The sequence below is a fragment of the Fundulus heteroclitus genome, chromosome 19, assembly GCF_011125445.2.
Source record: "Fundulus heteroclitus isolate FHET01 chromosome 19, MU-UCD_Fhet_4.1, whole genome shotgun sequence".
Taxonomy (NCBI): domain Eukaryota; kingdom Metazoa; phylum Chordata; class Actinopteri; order Cyprinodontiformes; family Fundulidae; genus Fundulus; species Fundulus heteroclitus.
In genome coordinates this window covers 20,373,761-20,390,905 of record NC_046379.1, presented here as the reverse complement: position 1 = coordinate 20,390,905, position 17,145 = coordinate 20,373,761, and the positions used below count along the sequence as shown (strand labels likewise).

General features: G+C 40.2%; 1 protein-coding gene across 2 annotated transcripts in view; it reads right to left on the bottom strand.

Moving 5' to 3' along the window:
- crlf1a (cytokine receptor-like factor 1a) overlaps window positions 1-17,145 on the bottom strand; it is a 32,404-nt gene that overhangs the window by 7,276 nt on the left and 7,983 nt on the right. For both annotated transcript variants that reach the window (XM_036150843.1, XM_036150842.1), the window contains exons 2-5: window positions 14,632-14,910; window positions 11,062-11,191; window positions 9,972-10,141; window positions 2,328-2,485 (exon numbers count right to left, since the gene is read on the bottom strand). In XM_036150843.1, the coding sequence (XP_036006736.1) occupies window positions 2,328-2,485; window positions 9,972-10,141; window positions 11,062-11,191; window positions 14,632-14,910 (737 nt within the window). The remainder of the gene's footprint in view (window positions 1-2,327; window positions 2,486-9,971; window positions 10,142-11,061; window positions 11,192-14,631; window positions 14,911-17,145) is intronic.

The window sequence follows — 17,145 nt, the reverse complement described above, 5'->3', positions numbered from 1 at the left end:
GTCTGAAACCATCTGTGTGACAGACTGTTGTGTGTTTTGCGAACATTCCCCGCTGTTTTAAAACGGGAACGCTGTGATCGCTTGCGAACAGAACGTATACAGCTCAAACTAGTACCTCAATGTTACCTCACCTCCCAAAAATCATTCAGAACCGAAGCTTTAGGATAAGCTGCAGGGAATTTATAATCGCTGTGCATATATGTTTTATTCATTTAGGGGAGATGGTCATTTCCCCCGTTTTATAGCTTAGAGCATTGAAAGGAGTCAGCTGAGGTGTTTTGGACATTTGATCAGGATGCATCTGGGCGCCTTCCATTGTTTTCACCCCCCCCATGGGAGGAGACCCTGGGGATGAACCTGCTGGAGCGACTATATATCTCATCTGTTCTCCCCCCCCGAAATGAGCGGGAGGACGTCGCTGGGATGTCTGGGTTTACCTCCAGGACCTGTTGCCCCAGAATCCTGATCTCTCATAAGCGGAAGACAATGGATGGATGGATGGAGGGATGAACCTTGAGTATTTTTCACTATTTACCCCCATAATCCATAAATGTCCCATTAAGGTTTCTAGGCTGAGGAGACAGAGTTTTCACTGTTAGCGCCCGCAAACTGTGGATCGATCCTCCACTCACTGTAAGGGTGGCCAATAACGTGAATGATTTTAAATATCTTTTAAAAACTCATATTTTTAACTTTTTTATTTCTAGTTGAGCAAGAACACCAGGCTAGTTTCTAATCGATAAATATTGTGTCAACCTCGCTTATTCTGTATGTTTTACCGTAGATGGCGTATTTTATTGTCTATGTTTGGGGTGTGTGAGACTGTGTGGGTGTGGTTTGGGTGTGCTCTCTCTCTTCCACAGGTGTGGCTTGGGGAGGAGCTGGCTGCACACACCTGAGGCCTATCTTCATCTGGAGCAGTGTTTTAGAGCCTGGCCTCCTGTGTGCTCGCTGCCAGATGCTCTCCGCTTTAGTTAGTGCTCTTCTAGAGAAACCCACCATTACTACCACTAGAGATTTTCCAGGGTTACCTTACTTGTGCTCCAGGTTCCAGCTCCACACCAGGCTTCCTACAACCCAGCCACACCTTCCACCTCGCCTCCTGCTGCTACACCCAGTGAGCTTGCCTGCCTCCACAACCTGCCCCCGCGTCCGGAGACGCCGCCTCTACCTCACCTTGTTCCCTCAACTCCAAATAAACGGTCATTTTACTCCTTCCCCTACGTCTGGTTAGCTGCCCTGTGGGCTCAGCACCACCTGAACATAACAATTTTGTTGCATTACACACTTTTGTGTGTAACGCACTTTATAAATAAAGTTTGATTTATTGATAATTCCTGAAAATACTGAACAAAAGGGTTTGCATACATCAGTACTGAATATTAGTATTGAATGGTTAGTGTACATGAATGAAATGGAAGCAGGAAAGGACAAAATAGGTACAAATTGTCAAAATGGGTGAACAGAGCCAGGGCCACAGATCAGAGTTAGAAAAATCTTAGGAAAAAACAGTGAGACGGCAGAATATTGGACCAGACCAAGTTTTTTTTCAGTTTGGGTCTGAAAAGATTGTTGACACCATAGGCCTGTAGCTCTTGTGTGATGCGATAAAGGCCATATTAGGATTTCCAAAATGGCCTTCTGTACCGCCCATGTCTGTTTTTATTTTACTTTATTACATTTTATTTACCCCCCTTTTATTTTGTTTTCTTTTTCTTACTTTTAATTGCAAAGAATCTTGTTTCTTTTACATTTTATTCAATTAATCTTTTAACATCATGATATTTTGTGAATCACTAAAGATGGAATCCCAACCTAACGTTTAATACAATGACTGATGAATAATATCAGGTAAAGGGTTTTGCTGTGTATAGTCGGTGTTGATGCACCTTCAGTTTAGAGAAAACCAATGTTTTACCGTCTATATCATGTTCTTGTATTGTAATGAGAAAAAATGCAGCGTGTAAAAAAATTAACTGCAAATTTAGAGCCTATGAACATATTAAGTACATTGTTGTTAAGAAGTTTATGTTTGTATCATTGTAATGTTCGATTTTTGATTTTGTGGTGTATAGAAAAAGGTTCTTATTCTATAGTGTTCAAAATACATATAATATTAATTTTCACACTCATTTTATTATTTTATACAATAAAAATATATTTTTAAACCCTGTAAACCTGTAAATTGACACTTTTTATATGTAACGTTCCCATATACACATTATATATATATATATATATATATATATATATATATATATATATATATATATATATATATATATATATATATATATATATATATATATAAAATACGATTTCTTTACCTTCCAGTCTTGACTCTCTTCCAGCCTGTAGCGGATCTGGTATTTGGCCTTAAACAGGAAGTCTTTCAGAGCCGGTGGCGCCTCCCAGCGAACACTGAGCTGGTCCTCCAGCTGGCCGACACGGCTGACGGTCACGCCTGACGGAGGGTCTGTGGTCACTGTCAGGAGAGGGAACGCAGCATAGCATCAATATTCTGTCAGGGTCTAAAACGAGGAAAAACACTACAGCATGTTAGCCAAGAGGGCCCTGCAGAGGATAGTGAGGGGGCGGATGTCATTGTGGTCTCCCCATCCTCTGTTCAGGGTCCGTTTTAAAGCAGCAGGCCTCTGATAGGCATCTAAGGGAAAATCTTTAAGCTGCTGCCATCAGGCAAACAGAACCGGGGAACCAAAGCAAAATCAACAGAGCGCTTCACAGCTTTCTGCCTCAAGCTGATCAAATGCTGAGCTGCAGCCTTGTGTTTGATATATTTTGTTTGTTTGTTATTTAGTTAAAGTTTATTCAATCGTTTTTTTTCCACAAATCTGTTGGAAGGATCTGAGAGAAACAATGACTTAACACTTTCTGTCTTATAACAAAAAACACGTTTCTCATGTGTAAATTGAAAATGACAAAAAGTTTCATTTAGATTTTTAGTTTTGGTGGAAAAACCTTGCTTGTAGAGTCTTTTTACAGTTTGGGAGATTGCAAAGACACCCTAGGCAGTTCAAATAGCTAATACAACCCCTCAATAATATTTAATAAACGTCCATGGCTCCTTTTGGAAGAGATAAATAAATCTTCTATGTATATATAATAAATATTTTCATACATAAACATGTTCACATCTGCAGCGTTTGCACAGTTGACAGCTAACTAAACCTAACTAAGCCTTTTGCCTGTATATTGACAAATCAAATGTTTAATTAATTTAATTAAAGTTTGAGTGCATCTCAAAACTTGTAAGTGTGTATTTGGTTAAGTGAAAAATTATATATTGGTTTATTTTTCGTGAAGTTTTCACCTTCTTTTCACCTCAAACATGTTTTTTTTCTGTCTCCAAGACTCCAAAGTTCATTATAAAACCAAAATGTATCCAGTAAATTTAGATTTAATGGTTTTCTCTTGTTTTTTCATACATGTTTTCTTTATAACTCTTGCCTAGCTTTAAGCGTGTCAAGAAGGATTTTCTCATAATCAGGACATATGCTTTGCACACATCTTAAATGTCTCTAAACGATATTTTTGACCTGCTGACCGCCTGGTTTTAGAGCAGCAGCAGACACAGAAACCTTCCTCTATCTTCTGAATAAACTAAGACGTAACAATGGTTTAGTGAACTGAAATGATTATTATTCCTCTCTTTTGCAGAATTTTGAGATGCAAACATCTTTTTATCCTATAAAATAATAAAGTGTTTCTTTCCAAAACCTGGAAAATGACTAAAAGAACACTGCTTCAACTTACACGCTGTTTACACACAAGGCAACTCTTTTGGTTTAAGCTTAAATGTGTAAGAGTCGGGTCTTTATGTAGTCCACCACAAGGTTTTCCTCTTTAGTGCACACAAATGTTTACCGTCTCCGGTTGCCTTGTAGTTTTTGATGGCTTGTGCGTTAGACTTTCATCATCTGACAATAATTATCTCAGTGACAAACAAGCCCTCGGTGACAGCCCGCTGTCTTAATCTCGCTCTCATTTAGCTTTTGGTTTCAGAGCTCGTTTTAATATAAACCTAGGTTCTCGCTCACAATGTCATTCCCTACAAGTAAACAAAGCCCCAACAGCGAGATGTGAGTTTTTTTTTAAACAGCAAAAAGCACAACGTGAAGCTGTAATTTGAATCAGCAATGAGGGAAAAAAAAAAAAAAAACACTCATATTCTCCTCTCAAACATGCAGCCTTATTCTTTTTTTAAAAATGCTTCTTTAGTGAATACCTTTAAAACTGCCGTTTATCTCTGGCATAATCTGAGCGATGATATCAAAAGCAGATGTTTTAAAGCACAAATGTATTCTTCGATAATGTGATGCGGTGTCAAGTTTCTAAGGGGTAGTGGCCGATTTCTAAATCGAGGTCCTGTTAAGTGGTTCTGGGTAGAAATGCGCCGATCAGACTCCTCCTGGCCAAACAGCGATTTCCACTTTTCTTCTAGGTCTGGAACTGCTGATTTCGATTTTCGGCAACTATAAAAGTTTTTCTCTGAGGGCTATGACGCACAAAAGAAAAGAAAATGTGCTTTAAGTCATTTGACAAAGTGGTTTTGAATGGGACAAAAAGAAAAGTTGTTACAAGATTACCCACAGCTACGCATCAATGCATTCAGTCATGAGAAAGGATTAGGACACCCCAGTTAATATTCAGTTCCTTACAGGGAAATTATCACATCTAATTAAATTATACATCTTGAATGAATAATTTAATTATTTATTGCTGGGGAAAATGGGGGATTTTTTTTGCGCTTCAAAAACAAAAACCTACTGAGTTGTTGTTTTGTTTTTTTAACTGACCAAAAGTGAGAACATGTCAGAGAATCTGTTGTAGATGCTGTAATGACATTTTAGGGATTTTGGAGAGCTTTTCCATGCATCTTGCAGTCTGCTTTCAGCGAGAACTAGCTGGAAATCGTGCGCAGGTGTGCAGCTGTCATGAATGTCCTCCATTTAAAGACGGAGGATTTAACTTTCTTTTAAGACCTGTTTAAATCTTTTACCATACGAGTTGCTATGATTTTCTTTCCGAAGGCCTCAAACAGCCCTTTAAATCTGTACAAGGAGGTCAGGCTCACTTCAACAGTCAGGAGCATGAAAACTAAATGTCTGAGGTTTCAAAATGTTGAACAATGTAATACAGATGTGCTTAATGTTTGCCATTTTAACTGTATATAAATTTATAATAACCACTAATCACAGATTTAAAAATATCCATATGTGAAAGTGATATGTTAAATATTAAAATACTAATTTTGTTAGGGTGTTCTCAATTTTTTCACAGCACTGTGTGTTCGTAATCGTTGTCATGTTTTTTTTTTAACTCAAAATAGTGCACAGGACTCAAAGTTAATGCTGCTAGTTGATTCCTTTATTGACCAAAAAAGGAAGGTGTTTTCTGTTCTGAAACAAGGTTTTTCTTATTTTTACCTGCTGATCACAGATTAGACCCGATCCTGATAAACCTGCCCAAATCAAAACTGCGACCCACCGGGGAGTTAAAAGGGGGCGCGGCACTGAAAATCTTCCTGTGTGAAACACCTCTTTCCAGTTGAGAATATAATTGTAAAAGGCAGTATAAAAACAACCAAAATGGAGCTAACCTTAACTGCCATAATATTGTTTTTCATCAGCTTACATTTATAATCATATAGATTTTAGTACATGGTTTACACAGGAATATCACTGATGATGTAGCTCCTCCAACCTCGAACTTCAGGTGTGAATAATCATTGGCTTTTGAGCAAATAACTTCTTAGTTAAAGTATGACAATGATTTAAAGCTTGATAAAACAGCGTTCACATAAACTGCTCTAATGTTTTTGAGACTGGAGGTGGTTCAGCATGGTAGAGGGCCGTTGTGGTCTTGATCCCTCTTCTAACAGCTTCCATGACATGAGACTAGGGATGGGCACCAAATTTGGTACTTTTATACCGAGTACCTATTCCCGTAAAATCAGGCAGTGCCATGTTTCGGTACCCAAACACATCATTTTGACACTAAGGCAGTGGAAAAGTGGCCGATTTTCCATGCCGGACCTGAACACAGCATTGCACGCACAAGAGCGTAATGAAATCAGCAGCTGCTGGTCCAGTCAACAAAGGAAGCGTGGCTGATAGAAAGCGCTGGAAAGTACATCTACACTTTTCATGATGCAAGTGGCGTGAATACCTCTAATCTGAAGAAGCTACAGGTCAATGCTGCCAAAATAGCAAATTCCATGCTATGACTTTTAACCCCTTCTAGCGACCCTTTTTCAAAAAAGAGACTCATCTAGCGACTTTTTTCTATGTTACTGGTGACTTCCTGTGAAAGCAGCAATAATTCTGCAGTTATAGTCTTAAAGCAGCAGCAAGCGCATTCTCCAAGCGCCGTCTCACAGGCAGCTGCAGCCTGGTCCTCAAAGTCGCCTGCAGTCAGAGCAAAGAGAGCAGAGGAGCCTCTCCGGTCCCATAGTACAAATGTATCCCTCCGTGGAAGTTGGATCAAATATAATGTTTTTAATATAGTATTTCTTTCTCTGAAACTGCTGCCCCAAAATAATTCTCTGAATTTGATTCACACACGGTTTCAATCCCTTATTTACCCTTGTTCACTCTGTGGGCCTCTGATTACTGTTGTTTTGGTAAACATTTGTTTTATGTGATGTGGATCCCAGCAATGTAATCAAATTAATAAATGATTGCAGTAGGTTAATTTGTAGATCCAAATAAGTTTATATATTGAGAAATAATTATTTAAAAGTGAACAATTTTGATATTTTATTATTAAACTAAGATGTATTACCTCATAAACACACAAAAGTACTGAGTGTAGGTACAGTGGTGCACCGGTATCGATTCCCAGGTACATCTACCACAGGTAAGATATTAACTGTTTAAATACTTTAACCCTAACCTCTTTTTTTTTTTAAAAAACTAAACTTTCCCTTTAAGGGAAGGGCAAGGTCAACTTTTTCCAGCTGTAGGATGAAAATGCACAAACACGGCGACCGATAGAGGAAAGCCTCAACCCTGCAAAATTCCACGCACGTGTAAATGCAGATACTTGAGACGTGACACACATGGGGATGAATCAGTGTTTGTATATGTTGTGTCACCCCGCAACACGTCATCATCTCCAAGTCGTACGCATTGCAAGTTTCCTCTAGCCTCCCCCGTCTCTCTCGATCTCCCAGCTACCGAGGAATGCGGGAAACCCGTAGGAGTTTCCACCTCGCCTTCGGCACTGATTGGACCCGACCGTAGGTGTGAGTGACTCACGCCGGCTCGGCGCAGGTGCGGTTCCTTTATGACCCGTCTCTGCCGTGGAAGACGCTTGAATGAAAGCAAAAAGGCTGGGTCAGTGAGAAAACCCCCAAAACACGCCATTCCAGCGCTCTCACGAACGGAGAAACAAAAAAACGCCCACTACCTGGATGCCCCTCTGCTTCGACGCAGGGCCCTGCCCTACCCTCGGGGCGCGTAAACAGGTGCGTGCTTGCATACATCAATAAGAACAATAGGATTAGGCTTTGATGGACGCTCGTTTCCCTGCCTCTGGCGAGTCCGGCCCAGAAACTCTGCCTTCGCGCGGGACGTTTTCCCAGAAAAGCACAGAGCGTGCCAGCGGTGAACAAGGTGAGGAATTCCAAGCTTATCAGGTTGTATTATTTCAGGTCCAAGTCTTAAAGCCTCAAAGCCCGGGTTTGCTCAGGCCTCGGGGTCTGCAGCTGCCTTGGAGACAGGATTAGGTTCGAGGATCAGCATGGAACATTCCATCAGTCTCTCTCTCTCTCTGTCTGTCTGTGTGAGTGAGTGGGTGCGTGAGTGTTTCTCTGTGTTTATGTCCACCAAGCATGAGTAAAGAGAAAATGAGCGTGTCAGAGGGGAGAAGCTGCTCTGAACTGATTTCCAAGCCGGCGCACAACACAAGTCATCTTCGGGTGCTACACAATGAGATGTGCCCCAGAGAGTCGAAACAGGAGCGTCCAGGTCGGAGTGCGCGTCTGGCACGGCGAGAGCATTCGATCTCGTTACGTGCTCCTTAACTCCTTTAAGCTCGGGCAGCGGACCACATAACATAGCTTTAAAAGGGAATGCAACTCAGTTCCCATCAGTATGAAGTCAGATGAATAACTGGGGGGGAAAAAATGTGTCCATGGCACTGGAGAGGTATGTAATGCCCTGTTTTCTGCAAGCACAGAACCAGATTACAACGTAAAGTATTGTGATGTGCCCCGACATACTGCTGTTACGGGTCAAATCGGAGCTGTTAGATCCTAAAAGTTAAAGATATCGTTTTCTTATTCGGATCTGAAAGACATTTTAATAGAGACGTAACTGGATTCTGGTTTAACAGCAAAGCACGCTGAACACACGTGTTTTTGCTATTATTCTGTGTTGCCCTGCGATGGACTGGTGACCGGTCCAGGCTGTGCCCTCGCCCAGTGACTGCTGGAGAGAGGCAGGTCCGATACTGATTTACATTGTTTTCTTCCTTCACGTTAAAACCAGGAAAACTAACAACTCCCACCGTTTCAAGCCTATAAATGCACCAGTCAACAGCACTTACTTTAATGTCCTTTTGGGATTCAAGAAATAATAATTGTTTTGATAACTAAATGGTGATGATCTTTCGATTCCTTATTCCTTGCTGGATTCAAAGCTACTACCTCTAGATAAGAATCTGTAGCACACTTCTTTTCTCTTTATATGTTACATGTATAGTAAAGAAAACCTCAAAATTATGATGAAAAAAAATATGTTTATATTGGAACTGGAGCTTTATAACTCCAAACAAGAGGTTTCAGTGACTGTGAAAGGCGCTGAATACAAAAGATTTGACTGAAGTGGCTTTTAAGGCAGCTTTGCTTTATGCGGCTTTAGTCAGGTACATCAGAAACAGCCAATCTAAACTGCCTGAACAAAGAGTAGCTCTTCAAAAAAAAAAAAGACTCTTTTTTTATTCAACTTTGCACAACGACAGAAGGCCTTTGGTAGATGCTTTTTTTTAATAATCTTTTGTTTCATTTTAATGTCACAGCCACACCTAGAACTGCTGCATCCACTTTGGACCACAGCTGTTTCAACATGTCAGCAGGAGAAGACATCCTTTTAAGATCAAGAACAAGCTCTGCTTATAAAGCCTTCATCGGCCGACGCTACTTCACACATCAGGGCCGTTCTTACGATGCTGCAAAAAGCCGATAAAACGGATCGAGAAGGTGGAGAGCCCGGCATGGCATGGAGCAAACATGCTGTGAGGTTTTCCAGGCAGTTTAAGGACAAATGAGAACACTCATTCACTTTCCACTGAATGTCTGCTGGGAAGAAGCGGAAAAAAAAAAAGCCCTTAAGGCAAAATTGCATCATTACACATCTTTCATTTGTACAATTATGTTAAGAGCTACATTAGGTTCAAACTGTGTTTGCGCTCTCAGGTTTGTCAAATCAACTGAGACGTTTGTGCTGCCTGGCTGAGGTTAAGGAGTGAAAACTGACAAGGAGCTAGCCTGGCTCCTTGCAAAACAATGCAGGCTAATTAACGTCTGACAAGCAGCGGTAACAAGCCATTAAACGGTAGGCGCACCGTGGAAATGGGGATGATTTTAAGAATGTGGCAGGTGTTAACAGGAGGCTTTTCGATAGCTTGGAGCCACGAAGCTGTTTAGCGCTGCTTACAATGTTATGGCTACAGGACAATGCGGTACTTCCACTGAAACAATTAACTGTTATCATTCACCTAAATTAATTAAGATTTACCCGCTAATTAAGATGAGTGATTCAATTTACCCAGAGGATACATAAACCCTCTGCAGTGAAGAAACGCTGCCAGGTGATGTTCACTTTAAAAAAAGCTGCCTCTTCGGGCTTTGAAAGCTATCCAGGGTATATATAAGCTATTGGGGATGATGCTACAAAGACAAGCAGATAAAGGCAAGAGGGCCGAACGGCGTTTCTTCTCCCACTCACCCACATCTAGGATGTCAAGGAGGATGACATCGGAGGTAGCTCGGCCCAGCTGGTTGGAGGCCTCCACCCAGATCTCATACGGCGTGAAGAGGTGCAGGTCCTGGGTGATGCTGCAGGAGTACGGCTGCGTGTGGCTGTAATCCTCACAGTTCTTCTCGGTGCCGTACCATCTGAGAGGAGGAACAGCCATGGCCCGGAAAAAGAACGTGTTTTGCTGTCAAACAAGTCTTTGCGAAAATTGAGTTGTAAACTGTATTTACGGTTAGTTTTGATTTTCTTTCAGCGTAGTTTCAGTGTATGCGTGTCGTTTTACCCAGTGTTGTATAAAGTACTAGAATCTCAGAGTCAAGTAAAAGTATAAGTACCTACCAAAATATGACTTTGGTAAAAGTCCAAGTCACTGACTGAAATGTTACTTGAGTTAAAGTCTTAAAGTATCTGAAATGTCTTGTACTTAAGTATGAAAATTACTGTAAAAATAGATGTACTCAAGTAATGTGATAAAAAGTATAAGTAAAAAGTAAAATAAGGCAAATGCAGTTTGAATGACATTTTTTATATTTTGGTAAACTTTGAAGTTCAAATTCACTTAAAATAATATAAACAACCAAGTGCAGGAGAAATTTAGACAGTTTAGACAGAAATACAACCTTTTGTAAGCTTTCAGTTTTCCTTCTTCAAGTAAGGTCTGTGCTATACACTTTAAAATGGTACACAACCAAGTGCAGGTAAAATTTAGACCAGGGGGTGTATACTAAGAACATGGTTAAGTGATAAACCAGGCTTAGTTAACCTACAGGAAGTGGTAAACCTGCTAATAAATACACCTGTAACGTTATCAGTAGGTGGGGTCAAAACATTTGAGTTTCTCTCTCTCTCACTCTCGCTTTTTTTTGTAATGTGTAACTAAACCAAACACTGTACAAATGTATTGGAGTAAAAGTATGCAATTAAGTTCGGAAATATAGTGAAGTAAAAGTGAAATTTATTAAAAACTTTTATACTCGAGGAAAGTATAAAGTACTCCAAAATATACTTAAGTACAGTAGTGAAGTATTTTTACTTTGTTACTATACAAGACTGGTTTTACCTGAGTTTGTACTTCAGCTTGTACTGCGTGCTGATATTAGTCTCTCCTTTTCCCCCCGGTGCCCAGCTGCACATCAGGTCTTTGGTGTTCCTCGACCAGCAGGTCAGATTGACTGGTTTCTCTGGAGGCACTGAGATGGATCCATGTGGGTTGAAGACAGAGAGTGGGGAACATGTGGGTAAAAAAGGGAGGGGGGGATCAAACAAAGGAGAATAAAGGAGCAGAGATAAGAAGTCAGTGAAGAGGCAAATGTTCTTACAAGTACATATTTCAAACCTATTATTAAAGTTCTTCAGAAAAACAAGTTATTCTTTTCTTATTTTTCTGAACTGTGTGTGTGTGTGTGTGTGTGTGTGTGTGTGTGTGTGTGTGTGTGTGTGTGTGTGTGTGTGTGTGTGTGTGTGTGTGTGTGTGTGTGTGTGTGTGTGTGTGCCATCTGAGGCAGATCTATGGTCCCTTTCTCAGAGGAACGCGGTGTCCTCCTCAGTACCAGTAGACAAATTATGATATCAACTGCATCTCTGTTAATGTGCTTGAGAAAAGGCCAGCAGATTTCTCTTTGTGGTCTCAGATGTGGGATTCTCCGATATCATTCTTCCCCCTCCTCCTCTTAGTAAAAACGGAAAACAGAGGGATGACGATGCAGCCATTAAAGAGCTGGTTTTGAAATAACTGGAATGCACTGTTTACGCCACAGATCAGACCAGCTTACATGGTTGAAATATGTTTAATTTATCTCTAAAATTGACTAAATAGTCTGTATAATATGGGGGTATCAGTGAGGGTAGTTTAATTTCTAAATTACTGTTTACCCGGTAAGGTTTATTCCTTAGAAACTGGAGATAACTATTTAAAAAGCTAGAAAACGTTGTTCATGGACAATGTCAGTGTCCCACGTTTACAGATTAAACATTTCTGAAGTAGCTCGCAACCACCTGGATGTCTAAATGAACCTTCACAGACATTTAAAACAATTGAAAAATATTAAAATACTCATCTGAGTAAATACGCCGCTTTGCCTTTTCTAACCCGTATAAAAAAAAAACGTTTCATACCCAAGCATTTTCATGGCTTTTTTCTTCCTAGTGAAGTATTTAATTGAATTGTGGAGAAAAATATTCATAAAATCGATAAAATGTCACATACAATTCACTAGAAGTCTGATTTATAATATTTTGTCAAGACGTTTTGCTGTACTTCCCTATTTGGGGAAAATATCCTAGATTACGATCACTGATTGAACCAAAATACTTGAGGAACTTGTTGGTAGACATTAATTCGACCTCATTTCTTCACAGTATAGTATAAGACTATATGTAGACTATAAAAAAAAAAATCACATCCTTGTTCCTCAGGTAGAATATTACCTAGGCTGCAAAACTATCAAATGGCAAAGGGACGAGCGACCACCATCCAAACAAGAATTTTATATACGTCAGTTAGTGTCTGAAACAAAAATGTGGTTTCATGTTAGCAGATTATGTTATCCCATCTATGAAGCCCATAAACTTGAAATAACCAGAATAATAATAAGTACAAGTACATACTGTGGTAAATTAGTCAAGGTAAAAATACACACATATGTGAGTTGCTTTGTTAACAAAAAGGGAGTGCTGGTCTTTTTGTGCATTTTCTAAAGGATTTCTTGCCATTTTGTCCTAAACATGGACATAATCAACTTAAAATTTTATCTCTGAATTTTGCTGCATCCACTGCAATAATAATAATAAAAGCGATGATTTTAAGTTTTATTTAAAAATTAATCGCAGTCTTTATTTGGGAACAGACTGTATGTCGCACTGTGCAGTTAATGCAGTTAATGCCCTACAAGCACTGTTTCTAAAAGAGAAATCTGTGCCTCTAAAGAGCACACAATAATTACATTAATTATATCCTTGAATGTTTTTAGCAAAGTACTGATGGAAAAGGTAGTAAAAGTAGTTAACGTAACAATTTCTATCATACTGTTTTTATGTGGGGTTTTTTCTGGAGTTTGCAAATGTCATTAATAATAACCTTTCCTGGTTATCACGACAGATGCCAGTTCTCATTAAATTAATCCCCGACTCATTCCCACCAGGGGTATGCTTTGAAAACGGATTTCCCGTAACTTTCCAAAATTTGCTTAGTCTTGTGTAAAAACATGTGACTACAGGAGTCTGACAAATATTATCTACCAGCGGGACGTTGCACAGAGTTATTTTGGTAAGATCAGGAGTCATGATTTCTCATATCTCATAAAAACGAAAACTGGGAGTAATATAAAATCTAAAGAAAATATAGTTCAACTGAACTCTGCATGAGATTTAAGCATTTTTCATATAATTTATCTCCAAAATGCATCAATGGTTTCTTAAAGGGTAACCCAACTGTTACCTTGTTTTCTTCTTTCCTAATAATGCCTTCCTATTTTCAAGAGTCAGCTGTCCCAGTTGTAAACCAAATCTGCCTCTGATGCCAAAAGACGTTCAGACCTACGATGCTGTTTGCCTGGGGCCATGTTTCCACGACAATAATTCATTAAAAAAGCAATTGTTTCTCCGTTTCTGCTAACACACCATGATGGCATTTTAATTACAATCTCTGTGCCGACGACTCTGGTAGAAACATTTAAAAAGGTGCAATTTCCTTGCCGTGCCACTAGTAGGCGGTATGCTCTTTAAAGCTCGACACCATACGTACAAACACCCACCCTGTTTAAAAAGGTGCCCCACTAAGGGGATAAAACAAAGGAGAACTAAGGATTAGAGATAAAAAGTTATCATACGCATGTAATAGGGCTCCACCGAACAGGAAGATTCTGTTTTTCCAGAGTATTCAACAACAATGTTTTCAAAATGTTACCTCATGGTTTTCAAATTGGGCCTTTTTTAGAGAAAAGGTACACCATTGTGGTAGGAGCAGTAGAAACGCAACAAAACTTTTCCGTTTTCACCAATAAAACATTGGGTGTGCGCAGGGCCTTGGCTGCCAGCACAGGACCAAAAAGCACGACTTAACCCAACCAAGATAGTTTATTTTATCTATTTGATACAAACCGCTTTCCCCCAGTGTAATATAGTGCCGCCCTCTTTGTGTTAAGATAGTGACAGGGTATCCCTTAAACATAAGACCTCCTAAGAGAAAAGGTAAGGCTGTATTTATGAGAAAAGTGGGGTGAAGTTCAGAAAAAAAAGTTGTTAAATACTTGCTCACACAAATGCAAAAACACAGCTGTTTTTTTTCCTGTGTGTGAAGTGTTAAGTCACTAAAGCAACAGTGGACCACACAGATGGTCAAAGCATCACTGAGGCCTCGTACTGGGTCTTGAAGGCAGCAATAAAATGCATAAAATACAACTTCAACTGTGCAGGGACACTTAAAAATCTACCCACTACTTCCTTGCTCTCCCTTTTATTCCCATTTCCTTTTCATTCCCCTCATCTCTTCTGTGTATTACTCCATCCAGTGATCTATTTTCATCTACCAAGCATCTACTTAGAAATCTGCGTGTACTTACAACGGAGCATAGAATCGGATTTCGCTGGCATAGAAGTGTTGAAAAGTTATACGTTTTAAACTTTAACTTACTCCCAACATACAAACAGGAGCCAGCCAGTATGTGTCCCTTGTGATTGTGGCAGACGAGGTTGTCGCCGGACGTTTGCCTGGAGGCGTTGAGCCCAACCAGCGTCACGCTCAGGTTGGTTGGGCTCAGCACTTTGTAGAGGGAGCTGGGAAGCTGCTGACCGTTCAACGTCCAGAAAAGGGAGTTGGCGTGGACCCCAAGGTCAGGGTGGACCCAGCAGCTGGCGGTCAAGTTGGACCCCATGCGAAGGACAGGGTCCTGGGGGTAAACAATTGCTACGTCTGAAAGACAGAAGCCAGTTGATGGCATTAGTATGGGTTAGAAGAACGGGTTAGTGGTTTACGGAGATGAGAGGATACGACGTAGACCCAAGAGGGAATAATATATACTGTACGTAGGGATGAAAAAAACTTTGCTGGAAATGCTAGTCTGCGGCGAACACATGGCCTGTTAACCAGTTGTTTAGAGAAATTATCTCCATAGAGCCTATTTGTTATAATATCCCTTCAGTCAGAGGAAACACCTGAACATTGTTTTGAGCCTGTTTCAGGTTGGCCAATACTTTATTTCTTTATTTAGCACAAAAAAATATGCAGATGATCAGACATTTTCATACCGAATCCAATATGTTTGAATTTCTTCCCAACTTTTCAGCCACAGCCAAATATGAGAATGGATTGGACCGTGACACCAGAGCACTATGCTTTCTCGGGAATGTGAATCAAGAGAAAGAAGAGAGGGTCTTTTTCTATTTATTTATTTTTTATTCCTTTTTTGGTAAACCTATTGAAGGCCAGCTGGTGACAGTACTGGGTCTTTGAGGTTAAGAAGTTAAAAGTAGAAGATGTAGAAGTTTACCCTGCTGGAAACAACTCTATGGCTCTATCCGAATACCTTTAATAACAGCTTCTAGCTCCTATTCCTAGCTCCTGTTACTCGATCTTCCACGGGGTCAACAGTAAGAACTCTATCATGGATAGGAAAGGAGCTTCGGACTGCTGTACCGAATTCGGACAGCCTTTGACTCCGATGTTATTACAGGACTGATACGCACATGGACAATGCAAGTCAAATCCGGACCTACAACCATCCGAAAATGAACTAGATAGTGCTCGCTCTCTTCTCTCAGGACATTTTTGTTGATTTCCATGAGGGGGCTGTGCTGATACGTCATGTCACGCAAAGGATTGTGGGATACCTTACGGGTTTTTAGCACCAGTAACGGACGTTGCAGGGTTCCTATGCTAAAGTAGCTGCATACAGGTTCCTTTTACTACCTCCTTCCTGACTGACTGTTGTACATACAGCCGGAAAATTGGCTTAAGGCCTAATATTTATCAGTACATTTGTCATAATTCGGTGTTGTTTACAGTAAAGCATTTACTTTTACGTCGGGTGGTTTTGTGCTAAGATTGATTGGTAGTAGTTTGATACAACTGTTGTCTAAAGGGAATGGACTCCCTGATGATACACAACGTAGCACAGCTATGTTTTTATGCACACGTGTTTTCAGATTTCTGTTTTCAACCATATTTTACCCAGAACACAATATAGTCTTGTACATTTTCATTTGTAAAGACAGAGCTGAAGGCCATGCTTCATTTTACATCCTTCACTCGTGTATCAGTTTAGTGGCTCTCTCAGTTCTTATAAGGTTGAGCTAGGAAGGTGGTCTCATAGTTTGTTGGTTTAGTGTCTTCTGGCTTTGACTTTGTTGCCTTTCTTGGCTGCTGCGATGCGGGTGTTTTTCTACAGTTTCCAGCAAAAATTTGGAGTAGCCTTCTATTATGTCAATACAAAACGTTTGTTTGCTATGGAGAATAAGCTGGAAGTGCTGAGGAGACAGCCAGCTGACCAACTTGACGAGAATAACGCACACAATGCAGCGTGCAGGGATGGAGGCTGTTAGTTGGGCATGGCTTAAAGCTGACATGGAGGAAACAGAAACAGAAAACTGCTTCTTTATATTTAAAAAGTGTTTATTCTGGTCAGGACATGCATATTCCAACATCCTATGTTTTGTTTTGCTTTAAACTGACTTAGGATATCACTGATGTACTATTCAAAACTGGATTAAGGTCTGATTAAGGTCAACCGCGCCTTGTTGGGAAGGACGCGTCTAGATTCGAAACCTTTAAGGAACCCAAAGCTTGACTGATCCTCTTCATTAAAGCAGGATTCAATCTTTGGCCAACATAGATCACATTGTGTCTATTAAAACAAACTAATATAAAGTCAACAATGTGAACACCTGGATGCTACCCTGCAGAATTTCAGCTTTAGACTCACTCATCTTCAGGCCTTTCACATCGTTTTATACAGTAAAGACAGTGCTGGGAACCCTTGGCGGGTTTATCAAGCCTAGCATTGTCTCAGAAGCAGGTTTTACTTTAGCACACAAGTTTGGCTACAACGTCTAGCAGGGGTCCAGCCCCTAAAGCACTGAAAGAGCTGGACAGCAGTCATAAGCTTACTACTAGATAATATATTCAGACTGTGGTAGGACTGTTTCAAGG